The sequence below is a fragment of the Panthera leo genome, chromosome C1, assembly GCF_018350215.1.
Source record: "Panthera leo isolate Ple1 chromosome C1, P.leo_Ple1_pat1.1, whole genome shotgun sequence".
Taxonomy (NCBI): domain Eukaryota; kingdom Metazoa; phylum Chordata; class Mammalia; order Carnivora; family Felidae; genus Panthera; species Panthera leo.
This window is the reverse complement of record NC_056686.1, coordinates 55,035,996-55,049,107: the sequence shown is the minus strand read 5'-3', so window position 1 is coordinate 55,049,107 and position 13,112 is coordinate 55,035,996. Positions and strand designations below refer to the sequence as shown.

Here is a 13,112-nt window from a genome sequence, read left to right as displayed (position 1 = left end):
TATCCAGATTGTCATGGAAAGGTAGCTCTTGGTCTGACTTCTTTTCACATCAGATACTGCATTTGAGATTCTGTGTTGCACTCTGAGATTCTGTGTTGTTACATGTATCAGTAGTTTGTAACTTTTTATTGCTGAGTATATTCTGTTATGAATATATCACAGTTTTTTATTGATTGACCAACCGAAAGACTGAAAGACATTTGGGTAGTTTCCAATTTTTAACCATTCTGTATTAGCTGTTAAAATACTTGCTTAAAAGTTTGTTTGTGAACGTAAGTTTTCATTTCACTTGGGTAAATACCTAGGAGTGGAATTCCTGGTTTGTCTGGTAAGTGTTATGTTTCATTTCCTAAGAAATTGTCAAATTATTTTCAAAAATGTCTGTAACATTTTGCATATCTCTCAGCCATGTATGATGTACTATGCTGGTTGCTCCACATCCCAGCCCTTGGTATTCTAGACATTCTAATAGATCTGTAGTGGTTTCTCATTGTGGTTTTACATGCTGTAGTGATTCATGATGTTGAACATCTTTTCATGTGTTTATTTTCCATCTGTATATATTCTTTAGTAAAGTGGCTGTTCAGATATTTTGCCCATTTAAAAAAAAAATTTTTTTTAACGTTTTACTTATTTTTGAGACAGGGAGAGAGAGAGCATGAACAGGGGAGGGTCAGAGAGAGGGAGACACAGAATCTGAAACAGACTCCAGGCTCTGAGCAAGCTGTCAGAACAGAGCCCGACGCGGAGCTCGAACTCACAGACCGCAAGATCATTACCTGAGCCGAAGTCGGCCACTTAACCTACTGAGCCACCCAGGCGCCCCTATTTTACCCATTTTTTAAAAATTGGGTTGTTTTCTTAAGTTTTTTTGTTTTTTGAAGATTTTATTTTTAAGTAATTTCTGTACCCAACATGGGACTTGAACCTGCAACCTTGAGATCAAGAGTCACGAGCTCTACTGACTGAGCCAGCCAGGCGCCCTTTGTTTTCTTAAATTTTCAGAGTTCTTTATTTATTATGGATACAAGTTTCTTATCAGATATGTGATGTACAAGTATTACTTCCCAGTCTGTGGCCTGCCTTTTCATTTTTCTAATACTCTCTTTTGAAGAAGAAAATTTTTAAGGCTATTTTATCAGTTTTTCTTCTATGAGTTATGCTTTCAGTGTTAGGTATCTAAGAAATCTTTGCCTAACCCCAAGGTTACAAAGATTTTTCCTCTTATGTGTCCGAGAAGTTTTATACTGCTTTCGGTTTTACAATTAGGTATGTAGCTCACTTTTGGATTAATTTTTATATACTGTGTGAAGTCTAGATGAAAAGTTCTTTTTATTGTGTGTGTGTGTGTGTATGTGTGTGTGTGTGTGTGTGTGTTAATATAGATATCCAGTTCTAGTACCTTTTATTGCAAATGTACTTTCTCTGTTGAATTGCCTAATTCTTTGTAACACTCTTTTGAAGTTCTTTTATTATCACTATTTTATAAATGAAGAGGCTGAGGCCTAGAGAGGTTAAGTAAGTTGAATGTATTCTGAAGTTATGCATTGAGTGTGTCTGTATGCGAGGCATTGTGTTCTAGAGAGACATGGTACATTCCCTTGTAGATCTGCCAAGGTCACATAATTAGTAAGACATGTCACAAGGATTTTAACCCAGATGGATTGGACTCCAGAGTCACCAAGTTCTCATTCCTGAATGCATTTATCATTCAGAAAATGACTAAATAATTACAATGTAGCCTAGTAAACCATATATGTGTCCATCACCATTTTAGATTTTCGGCTATTTGAGGGCAGAAATCACTTGTCTTATTTCCAGTTATGCCAGTATTTATCAGTGTCTGGGCCATAATAAGCATTCAGCTAGTACTAATAACAAAATACTGGCCAGTATTTAAAAAAAAATTTTTTTTAAGTTTACTCATTATTGAGAGACAGAGGGAGACAGAGTATGAGCATGGGAGGGACAGAGAGAAGGGGAGACACAGAATCTGAAGCAGGCTCCAAGCTCTGGGCTGTCAGCACAGAGCCCAACGCAGCCCTCGAACTCATGAGCTGTGAGATCATGACCTGAGCCGAAGTCAGATGCTTAACCAACTGAGCCACCCAGGTGCCTGCTGGCCAGTATTTTTTATGTGTACTAGAACTGAGCATTGTCCTAACTACGTATACTTAGTCTCTGTAACAGCTCTATGAGATAGATGCTGTGAATATTCCATTTCACAGAGAGGCTAGAAACTTGCCCCATATTACCCAGCTGGCAAGTTTTCAATCCATGATTTGCCTTCCAGGTCTTCATTCTTAACTATAGTCTATAAATAGTGGATACATGAATGGATTACTTTTATTTTCATATTCCTTCATGATATGCCATACATACTGGTTAAGTCAGCCTTCTTTAGTGTAATAAAACTCATTTTGTAGCTTCTGAGGCCACCCTAGGGTCTGCATAGTCTCTGGGACGGGACATGGTGAAGCTCAGAGTCTAGCCCCACAGTTATTCCTGGGGATTTTAGTCTAGCTACCTCTGCCCAGCACCCGAATCTTCTATTCCCTCATTTTGAATTCCTTTGCTTGTTTCTTTAGAAGGATGAGTTGCTTCTCAATTTCAGACTGCTTCTCCTCCTGTATAATTTCATCTTAGTAGATTCTATTTTGGTTCCAGACTTCTCCTGAAGGACACGAGCTTTTCCTTTGCTTAGGGATTTTCTCACTTGGGGAGAGAGAAGGACATGTTTTGTATTATCAGTTAGTTGCTGCTGATGTAATATCCACCAGGCTATTTGTAGAGTTATATAACTGGCATTTATGGCACTAGAATAATTTGGACTTTTGAATAGGATCCAGGGAGGTTGGCTAGCCCTTGGTTATATCATAATTCCTGACAGAAGAACACTGAAATGGAATATTGCAAAAAATCTGTGTTCTCTACCAGTACTGCCACTAGCTCTTTATAATTCACCTTTCACAGCTTTAGTTTTCTTGCTCTCAGTTTTTGAAATCAAGTTGTCTATCCCGATACTGTCACTAAACTTTTCCACAGTCCTTAGGAACTGTGCCACATGCTCTCGGTAGGCCTGAAGTTATTTTACAGGAGACTTAGGACATTTGAAGGAACCTCCTCCGGGTGTGGAAAACACGTAAAATATGTTATCCTTTTAGTTCTGATGGGAGCCTCCACCTACATTTTAAAGATTTTTAAGAGGCAGAAAAGAAAAAGGAGTATAGATGTAGGGTAGAAAATGATGGATATGCTTAAGAGCACCTGGGTGGCTACGTTGTTAAGCATCTGACTTCGGGTGAGGTCATGATCTCACGGTTTGTGAATTTGAGTCCAACATTGGGTGAACTCGAGGCATGCTTCAGGTGAGCAGGAGTCCCCACTTTGGGTAAGCACGAGCCCCACTTCGGGTGAGCCCCGCTTCTCTCTTTCTCTCTCTCTCTTTCCACCTTCTTCTCTCTCCCTCTTCCCCTCCTGGGATTCTCTCTCTCTTTCTTTGCCCCTCGCTCACTTGTGCCCTCTCTCTCAAAAAAAAAAAAAAAAAAAAAAAAAAAAAAAAAAAAAGATGGATATGCTTAAGCAGTTTGGACTCAGCCCCAAGTTGAGGAATAGTATGAAAGGAAAAAAAATTTTTTTGGAACGGGAGAAGGGCATTTCTCTTACATATTTGGAAAGAGCTAACAGTAAACAGTGAGAATAGATAGAAAACAAGTTTTTAGGCTTATATTCTTTTTTATTTTTCCATAACATTTTTTAGTTCAGACTCTTAAAAAAAAACTACTCTATCTATGTGGGGCTTCCCTAGAATTCTGAGTATTTGCTTAATTCATATCAGTTAATGAAACAAATAATATCTATGTCAAGGCCCATGAGTTCCAAACAACAGCACAACAGGACTTAAGAGCCTTTTTTCTAAATTTACTCCTGGGCAAATTCCTAAAACTCCTAGGCAGATGAATTGGTTCACATCCTGGCCAGACATCGGTGACTAAGGTACTTCTATTTTTAAAGTATGTGCACAGACCAATACTTATCCTCATGTAGAAAGGATATAAACATGCATCTGGAAAGGCAGCAGATAGGGACTTAATGTTTGTTGAGTGCCTGGTATATGATGCCACCTTTACAGTGCCATCTCGTTTAATCATCTCCCAGTTCACATGATAATGCAATTGAGACTCAGGGAAAATAATTCATCCAAGGGCACACAGCTGCCATAGTGAGAAGCAGAACTGAGATTCTCACCCTGGTTTGACTATAAAAATCTTCCCTATGATTTAGCCATGTGAGGGACATGGGATAAGAGATTAAATGACCCCTCTTTGTTTTGAACATTCCTAGAGCTGCCTTGTTTACCTCCTGCCTTACCACTGATTTGTCTTTATTCTTCTGTCTTCTTTGGCAAGCAGAGTAAGAATCAGAATTATTGAACCCAGTCTATAAATATGTTAAAGAAAGTGATGACTTAGTGTTTGCAAAGCCATAGATTAATTTTTATCTTCATGGAATTTATAATCTAGCTGGGAAGATTTATTTCCTTATTAACAAATGTATGGTAGGTACCTACCAAACTTTGTTTTAGGCAATGGGGGTAGAGCTGTTATCAAAACTGTTTAAAATTGTTGCCCTTCGTGGAGTTTTCCTTCTAGTAGAGGAGACAAAAAATGAATTACAATACAGTGAGTAAAATATTTGTTGGTGGTAAATGTTAATAACTGTGATGATAAATAGTAATGGAGAAAAGGCAAGGAAGGGGGACGAGGAGTACTGCAGGGAATAGGGTTACATTTTGTGTCAATACCTAAAAAAGGGAGGGGATGAGCCACATCAGTTTCTGGAGAGAAGAACAAGTAAAAAGACCCTGAAGTGGGAGTGTTGTGGTGTGTTCAGGGAACATGGGAGGCCAGTGTGATGGCAGTAGAGTGAATGAGATGAGATGAGCCATAGAGGTAGTGGGGTGGAGTGATTGAGGACTACTTTTAAGAGAGAGGAAGACAGAGGGTTTTGATTAAACAAATGACATGATCTGATTTAGTTTTAACAGAATTACTTTGCCTACTATGTTGAGATTAGGTGGAATGAGGAAGGAAAGTATGAAATGATTAACACCAATGCCTTTCATTCATGTAGGAATCATAAGGTATTTATAATAACATTTGGTATTTATATGGTCTTAATAACAGCCATGAGGAGACACTTCTGCACATTCTCATGAGAGCTTTCAGCAGCTGTCATCACACAAGTGTCACAGAGTAGCTGTTTAGACTGGTACCTCTCACAAAGGCTATGGTTGTCTTCCTGGAAGACTTAATAGAAGAAAGGACAGTTAGGTAAGTAAGGCCTTGAGCCATAGGTAGGATTTGGAGAGATGGAAAACAGAAGTGTACGTATTCCAGCCATTGAGTGCTGCATGAGCAAACAAAGGCGTGGAGCTGGAAATGCAGATGTTGGATGGGAGACTGGGAGGGTGGGCAGTAGATACTCCATAAGACGGATTTCACAAGGGTGCTACTGGAAAAGTGGGCCAGCACTTGAGTGAGTGACGAAGGAGGAATACCCAGCTTGAGAAATACTGTGAGAGTTACTACTGACCCACAGATAATAGGGGTTTGCTTACTCAATACAGTTAAGGCCTCTTTGGGATGACCAAAGACAAAGAGGCCTTACTATATGTAGGACTCCTTGATTTTCTGGGTGAACGGGTGTGCAGCCATGAAGATGAGGAAAAGCAGCAACTGGCAAAATCTGGTTCTTCTTTTCGGCAGTATTCGCTCCTGGTGTGCCTTGACATTTTGACTTTTATCCCTATTGGGTGTCTATTGTGTCCCAATGAGTGTTTTGAAATGATCTATTGTCCTGTTACATAATTTAAATATAGAATCTAAGTTATATAATTAACATGTAATTTTAGATAGCTTATTGTTACATAAATTATATAATTAAATTCTCACTTCAATCCTGTAAGAGTGGTATTCTGATCACCATTTCACAGATGGGCTCATTTCACAGAGCTGAGGCTCTGAGAGTTTAAGTAACTTGTCCCACATCACAGAGCTTTGTAACGTTTATTCATTTTTGAGAGACAGAGCATGAGTGGGGAAGGGGCAGAGAGAGAGGGAGACACAGAATCTGAAGCAGGCTCCAGGCTCTGAGCTGTCAGCACAGAGCCTGATGCAGGGCTTGAATTTACAACCTGTGAGATCATGACCTGAGCCAAAGTCAGATGCTTAACCGACTGAGCCACCCAGGCGCCCCATCACAGAGCTTCGTAAATGTCATAGTCAACAATTATGTGGTTTTTATTCAATCCTGTGTCACCTCTGTGCTTCTCTCTGTTCAGATTGGAAAGCTCTGGAAGGTGATATATATACAGAGGCAACACAGCTCTGCTTTACTTGGCTGGTGAGAAAGATGAAAAAGGGCTCCCGGGAGCTGCTATGTGGGGAGTTGACATGGGTGTAGGAAGAATATACCCAGAGGTCCAGTTTCAATTATTTGGCAGGAATTACTATATGTTAGGAAATGGCAGTAAAAATCAAACTGCCTTGGCTCATAGGCTTGGGTATAAATTGACCTATGTTACATGTGGAATACAGAAGGCAGCATCTAGTCTGGGAGGCAGAGCTACATGGCTAAACACATGAGCAGATATGTCAGCCACAAAGGGAGATGGACATAGTCTGGACCTTAGGACTCTTGCTCTCTGGCCATGGAGTTGCTATATGGAAGGCATTTTTAGCATATATTTGTAGAGTGGATATCTAATTGTCTCAGGCTAGTAAATATGTCTGGAGCTGTAAGTCTAGAAGAGATAGATTGTGTTTGTGTGGCTTTGGAAGATCAGAAGTGGCCAGAGCAGAGGTGGCACTGTTCACTTTTCCAGCCTGTCTTGCAGTATTCTAACTAGACCCTGTCTGTAGTGCATTGGAGCCTTGTCTTTTTCTTCTGTTTATCTCCTGGCTTTGTCACAGCATGTTGAGTGAATTAATGGTAGTGCTGTGATCTGAATATTAGGCAAGTGGAAGATTGCTTGAGATTTAAAAAAGTGAATCTTTAGGATGGTCAAATATATAAATAACAAATCCAGAGTATCAGAGGTCGTCATATTTAATGTGAATATTTATGGAGCCAATAGGTTGAGAAGTTTTTTGTGTAAAGTATTAGAAGATACTAATTCCAAACCATTTGATAGTGATGTATCAAGATTCATATAGATTCGCATCTGGCCTGTTTCCCTTTCTTTTTTCACCATCCTCTTCTTCCCCTCCTCCCAGTTTCCCTGCGTTCCCAAAGTGCATCTCCCCTCTGAGTCTAGGAGTAGCAGAGCTGACAGGGAAAGAGCGAGTAGGGAATATATATTTTCTGATTGTTTACCATGTGCCAAGATTAGGGCCTGGTTCTTTATGCAAGTTATCTCACTTTATCTGCAAACAAGCCTAGAGAGATAGTATTACTCTTATTAATACAGAAATAGAATCTCAGATAAATTAATAAATTTGCCAAGGGGCACAAAGCTGGCAGTATATTCAAGATTTGAACCAAGACCTAACTCCACAAAGTCGATGTCTTTTCATTACACTAGCTATGCTAGAGATATAGGGTCCAGGCCTCATCCTTACGGTGATTCCGTAGTATTCCAGGGTATTCTTTGTCTTCTTCAATCCTACACTGCTCCATTACTTCCATCCAGGTGAAATCAGCTTAATATAAAAATCAAATTGTGGGAGGGGGGATGGGCTAAATGAGTAAGGGGCATTAAGGAATCTACTGAAATCATTGCTTCACTATATACTGACTAATTTGGATGTAAATTTAAAAAAATAAAAAGTGAAATTAAATCAATCAATCAATAAACTTGTAGTATAAAAAGAAAAAAAGGAAAAAAAGATTGTCTTGACAGGAAAAATAAAGAAAGCATTGTTATATTGAGGTTGTCCTGGGAGGGGGAACCCAGATGACAGGATGTTGTGAGTTCAGATGGGGCTGGAGGCCGAGGGAAATTGCCTGTCATGTAGATGTGCATGTGAACCTCAGAGAATTTTAGCTTCAGTCAGGAAGGCTATAGTAAGCCATCTCTGGGTCCTAGCCCAGCTACCAGGGAAATCATCTACTTGATGCACTAGAAAACCTGAAACGTTTCTAGAAGAGTCTGAGAGATCAAACTCTTAAAAAAAAAAAAAAAGGAAAGAAAAAAAAGAAATGGAAAAACTACTAGATGAAGGAAAAGATGAAGCTCTATGAAACTGGCATAAAGATTGGGTTCGTGAGGGTCTGGAGTTTCTTTGGGCCATCACAGATACTCAGTTAAGCAGTTATTTACTGTATTGCTACAAAGTGTCAGGCCTGTGCAAGGGACTTTGTAGAGCTCAGAGTAAGGCTTTGGAAATATATAGGCTTATGGGAACAAAATAAGGACTGGTATCTCTTCTATCAAGTGGAGCAGGGGCCATAAGGGAGGAAGCTGTTTCAGTGGAGAAAATCAGAGGGATACGGGTTTTATTCTGGTCCATTATTAGGATGCTTTGTGACCCTCAGCAAGTTATCTTATGACTCTGGAACTCAGTTTCTTCATCTGTAAAATGAACATTCTTGCCAGGGATATTGTACTTTGTAGGAATATTGCCATGGCAGATGTATGTTAAATGCTTGACATGGAATAGACTTTAGTAAATGGTCACAATTTGATGATTAAGTGCTGTGACTGCCTGATCTTCCTTCCTTATTTGTAGGGAGCTAGCTAGGCATTTCTCACCCTGCTGCAACTGGTATGGTGCTGGAACCCCAGAGCCCAGAGGAGAATAGAACTAATTTCAAATTAGTGGCAAGTTCATGAGTCAAGGGGTCAGGCAAAAGATGGGGGGCCCAACCAGGACAGGCATGTCTGAAATCAGAGTCTAGGCCAGGCTGCCAGCTGGAGACCCAAAAGAGTCACAGGTGTCAGGCTTAGCAGAAGAACACATCAGAACAGTCTCTTGACATGCTCCTGAGCTCCTCTGGCTTACTTTCACTTAGTGACTGGGGCAGGAAGCTGTGTATCCCGTGTGGGTTTGAAGTCCCTGCAGAGAATAGACAAGTATAATCAGGGTCCCTCATGTGCGAACCCTCCCTGGTGGTCGGTGTGGTGGACAAGTGAGGGGTATGAGAAACCAACTCATGTCAAGGGCTCAGATGATAGGTTCTCCACTGTGAACTTGATTCTAGTCAGAAAGCAGGTCTGTGAATCCCCCAGGATCTGCATGTTTACTTAATAATTGGGATGTTTTTCATTCTTACTAAAAATTACATTTCTTTGTTTTGAATAATTATTTTTGAAAATCCAGGAAATAGAAATAAAAAAGAAATCACCTCTGAGCTCACTCACCATCTTTCTAGACTTTTTTTCTGATGCATATCGATGTACATATTCATGTTTATGTAAATAAAATGGGATTAGACAATATTTAATGTTTTGTGAGATTATTTTTTCATTTAAGATGTCATTGCCTGTTTTCATATTATATGATTTTATGAGATACATAATATTCTATTGTGTGGATTTATATAATTCCCCCTTGGGACATTTACCCTTTATCTAATTTTTTGCTGTTATGAATTTTGTGGTAAACACTTGCTTGATAAGTCTCTGAAGATGTACACAATTCTTCCATGGAGTAGGTTGCTAGGTCAAAAGGATAAGCAGAATTCTAAGGTTTATGATTTCAACAAATTGCATTCCAGAAAGGTGGTGTAAAATTGGCACGCCTGTTGGCAGGTGTGTGCAAGCATTCATTTCCCCAGTGGATAATGCCATGATGAGGGAGCATCTCTTACTTGGTAGATGAAGATTCCATATTATCTGTTGTAATTTTACGTGCTGTTGATATATGAAGGTAGCTTCCACCCCCGTACCAGTCTCCCTTCCATGTGTCGTTCCTTCATTCCTCCCTGATGGTGGTTTTCTTTTTTGCAGCATTGCTGGGAGCCTGGTGTATTCCTACATCACTTTCTCTGAGGAACAGCTGAGCAAGCAGTCAGAGGCCAGTAACAAGCTGGACATTAAGGGGAAAGGAGCAGTATGACCCAGAGGATCGCTTCCACTACTTAGGCCCGAGCTTTTGATCAACTGAGAACACTGGCATTTCTTACACAGACACTCAGGTGTCTTGATTACAGAGAAAATACCATTCCTTTGCACTTGTACAATCTGAGGATTGATTGCTGCCTTTTAAAATTTTATGAGAGAAGCTTATAATTGACTCTATTTTAAATATGCCATTGGAATTAATTTATATCAAACTGGAAAATGTACCGGGCTTTTTAATTTATTTCTTTTATGCTGACAATGAACCATCAGTGTTTTGAAAATATTTTATTCCGTAGTTTGATATCCAGGTATCCCTTAGAGCTCCATCTATAAAGTGCTCCAACTGGAGCCTCCGCATTGAAATTGTTGCTGCATATTGAGGTAGCTCAGTCTTCCTTCTACTGGAAATGCAGCCAAGTATCTAAAGTTTCTCCTTTTAGAATTTTATTTCTTAAGGATTTTTCTTCATAAGGATATTATCCCTGCATTTGCTAAAGATAACAACTTTGGCACTAAAAAACTACATGTGCCTTGAGGTTGTATTGGTTTCCATGTTGGCTCCCCTGGGAATTCATGGAATGAGCAGAGTGCATTCCTTGAAATTATGCTATTCCCTTTTTATTGTGTAAGATGGGGATGATGAAGGGATAGAGGAAGGAGGCCATCTGTATGATTCATTCATTCAGCTCAAATGTACTGGGTATGCAATATGTACCTGGCATTATGCTAAGTGCTGGGGGTGCACAGATGTTTTTGGAGGTAGTTGAATGATCTCACTCTTGCTATCATGACTGAGGGTTAAGAGAGAAAACTTAACTTTATGATCCATCCAGAAGACGCTGCGACTCTGAACAAGTCACAGAAACTTTCTTCAGCTCTTAGAAACTGCGAATCCGTAAATGGGGTTAGAAGTACCTGCCCCTACCCACCCCACAATGGTTTGCTACCATATGCTACAGTGTGAGATGACATGTATGTGAAGAGCGGCATATTGTTTATTTATTTTTTAAAAAAATTTATTATTTTTTTAAACTCTATACCCAACGTGGGGCTTCAACTCGTGACCCCAAGATCACGAGTCGTATATATGAAGAGCTATATTTTGTTGCAAACCATGCAGCTCAGCCTTCCTTCTCTGAGTGAGAATGGCAGGCAGGCAAGGTGGACGCTGTCTTTTTCCTGTGCTTCCCTCCTCTGGGTTTGGTTGCTACTCTGTTTACTCCTCTTTGAATTAATACAAGTAGGTCTTATATTTCTGAATGTATTGGTTTGAGGGGAAAGCCTTTTTAGAGGTTTTTGCATTGTCAAGGCTTAGTCTTTGTTCGGCGTGTTGCTGTTACAGCCATCACCATCCTTTCTCCTTAAATGGCGTGAGCATACCTGTGTCTTTGCATGCTGTCACCTACATCCTGTGCCCCTTGGCTTACCTTATGAGCACGTCAGCTTCTCTTGAGACCTTTGCTGCATCCTGGGAGAGCAGCTGTGAATAGGCACTGCCTAAATTGCCTCTTTGGGCAGGCAGGGGATTCACTCACACAGCCCTGTGATTTGGTGCAGAGGCATCCACCGACTTTGCGTATGAGTATCTGCACAGGCCAGTTGTGCAGTCAGTGTGCAAGAGGCTGGGTGCTTTTGCACTGGTGCATGCTAACTTCTCTTTCATTGGGTTTGGAATCCATAGGGCTCTACTGATCTAAACAGTTGGTATTTGGGTGGCTTAACAGGAGGCCTGGAAGGTTTTGATTTCTTTTTATTTTTTAAAAAATTACATTGAGGTCATTTTCATATTCATGTGTTTCTTTTATTTGGGTTTGTTTTTACTAAAGCCTGACCAGTGGTATTGGGTCCCTAGAAGTAATCTCACGGCCAACTTCCAGGCCAAAAGCTCCCAGGGCTCACTTTTTTCCAGGATCATCTGATCTGAGAAAATTCCACTGGGAGCATAGGATATTATCTTGTGTAAAATGATTTTTATTGTCTTTGTTTTATCAATGAGAAGACTCAGAGTAAGTGACTTGTTAATAAGTAAAAATTCATGTTTCTTCCATTGAGCCATGCTGCCATTTTCCTCTGAGGAAGTGAGGAAATGGAGATGGCTGGCTGAGTCAGCCAAGGAGGCAAGTGCTTGGTTGAATTTGGAGCCTAAGAGGAATAGGCTTTGCAAATTAGGGGCAGTGATATGTCACTCTACATGCCAGAGCTTGTGTCTACCTTCCAGGCTGGCCTTGGTTGATAGATGTGGCCTGCCACTGCCTGGTTTTGGCTGGGCACAGTGGAAAGGCCTTGTGAGAGCTAATTTTATTGATTCTCTTTCTTCTTCTGTCAAATCACATGGAGGGAACTTTGATATTAGAAATCATTTGTGTTGTAGAATTTCTCGTCATGAAAGGCCTTTGGCTGTGTCTGTAGCTGTTGTGCTAGAATTCCAGCAGGGGTTGAACTGCTTCTTGGGGGTCAGGTTCCTTGAAAATCTGTCATCACTCCAGCTTTGAGAAAATCATGTGTAATTATAGCCTCACTACATGCACATGACCTTAGGGCCCTCCACCTGTGCCGAACTTTCTGGCCAGACACAGTACAGCAAGTCGCAGCTTCTGCCCTGCCAATGTTCTGATTCCCTCTTTGACTACCACCAACATGTCAAGATAAGAGAAAGCAGCCTGGGGAAGTTGGAGACTGCATAGACCGGCCAGCCGTTTTTGGAATTTTTCAGTTATGTGCAGACTTGGCTATAGTGCACTAGAGATTTACCTGGTATTCTCACATCACCCAGAGTGTCTGGGTTTTGCCCCCAGGTTGATATCTTACAAGGCGAAAATTCTATGATGTATTAACTACCTCCTGGGAGAAAGAGAGGCAGCTTTAGAGTTAAATCCTTAATTTTCCCTTTGAGACAGATGAGCTGTGATGAGAGTTTTGAAAACCCAATTCTGTATGACTAGGGTCTCCTCTTCTTGAGGTAATGACAGCAGGGTCCTTTGTGGCCCATCTGCTTTTAGTCGGTGTCAGATTGATTGTGGTCTGGTTGACCAGACTGCATGTTGCC

The 13,112-nt window shown here is 40.4% G+C and overlaps 1 protein-coding gene across 1 annotated transcript in view; it reads left to right on the top strand.

The window, feature by feature from the left end:
- The window catches only part of SLC35D1 (solute carrier family 35 member D1), a 45,717-nt gene extending 35,439 nt beyond the window's left edge, over positions 1 to 10,278 (top strand). Inside the window, exon 12 of the mRNA XM_042952068.1 lies at positions 9,953 to 10,278. Within this exon, the coding sequence (XP_042808002.1) occupies positions 9,953 to 10,061 (109 nt within the window). The 3' untranslated portion in view covers positions 10,062 to 10,278. The remainder of the gene's footprint in view (positions 1 to 9,952) is intronic.
- Positions 10,279 to 13,112: the final 2,834 nt, after the last annotated feature.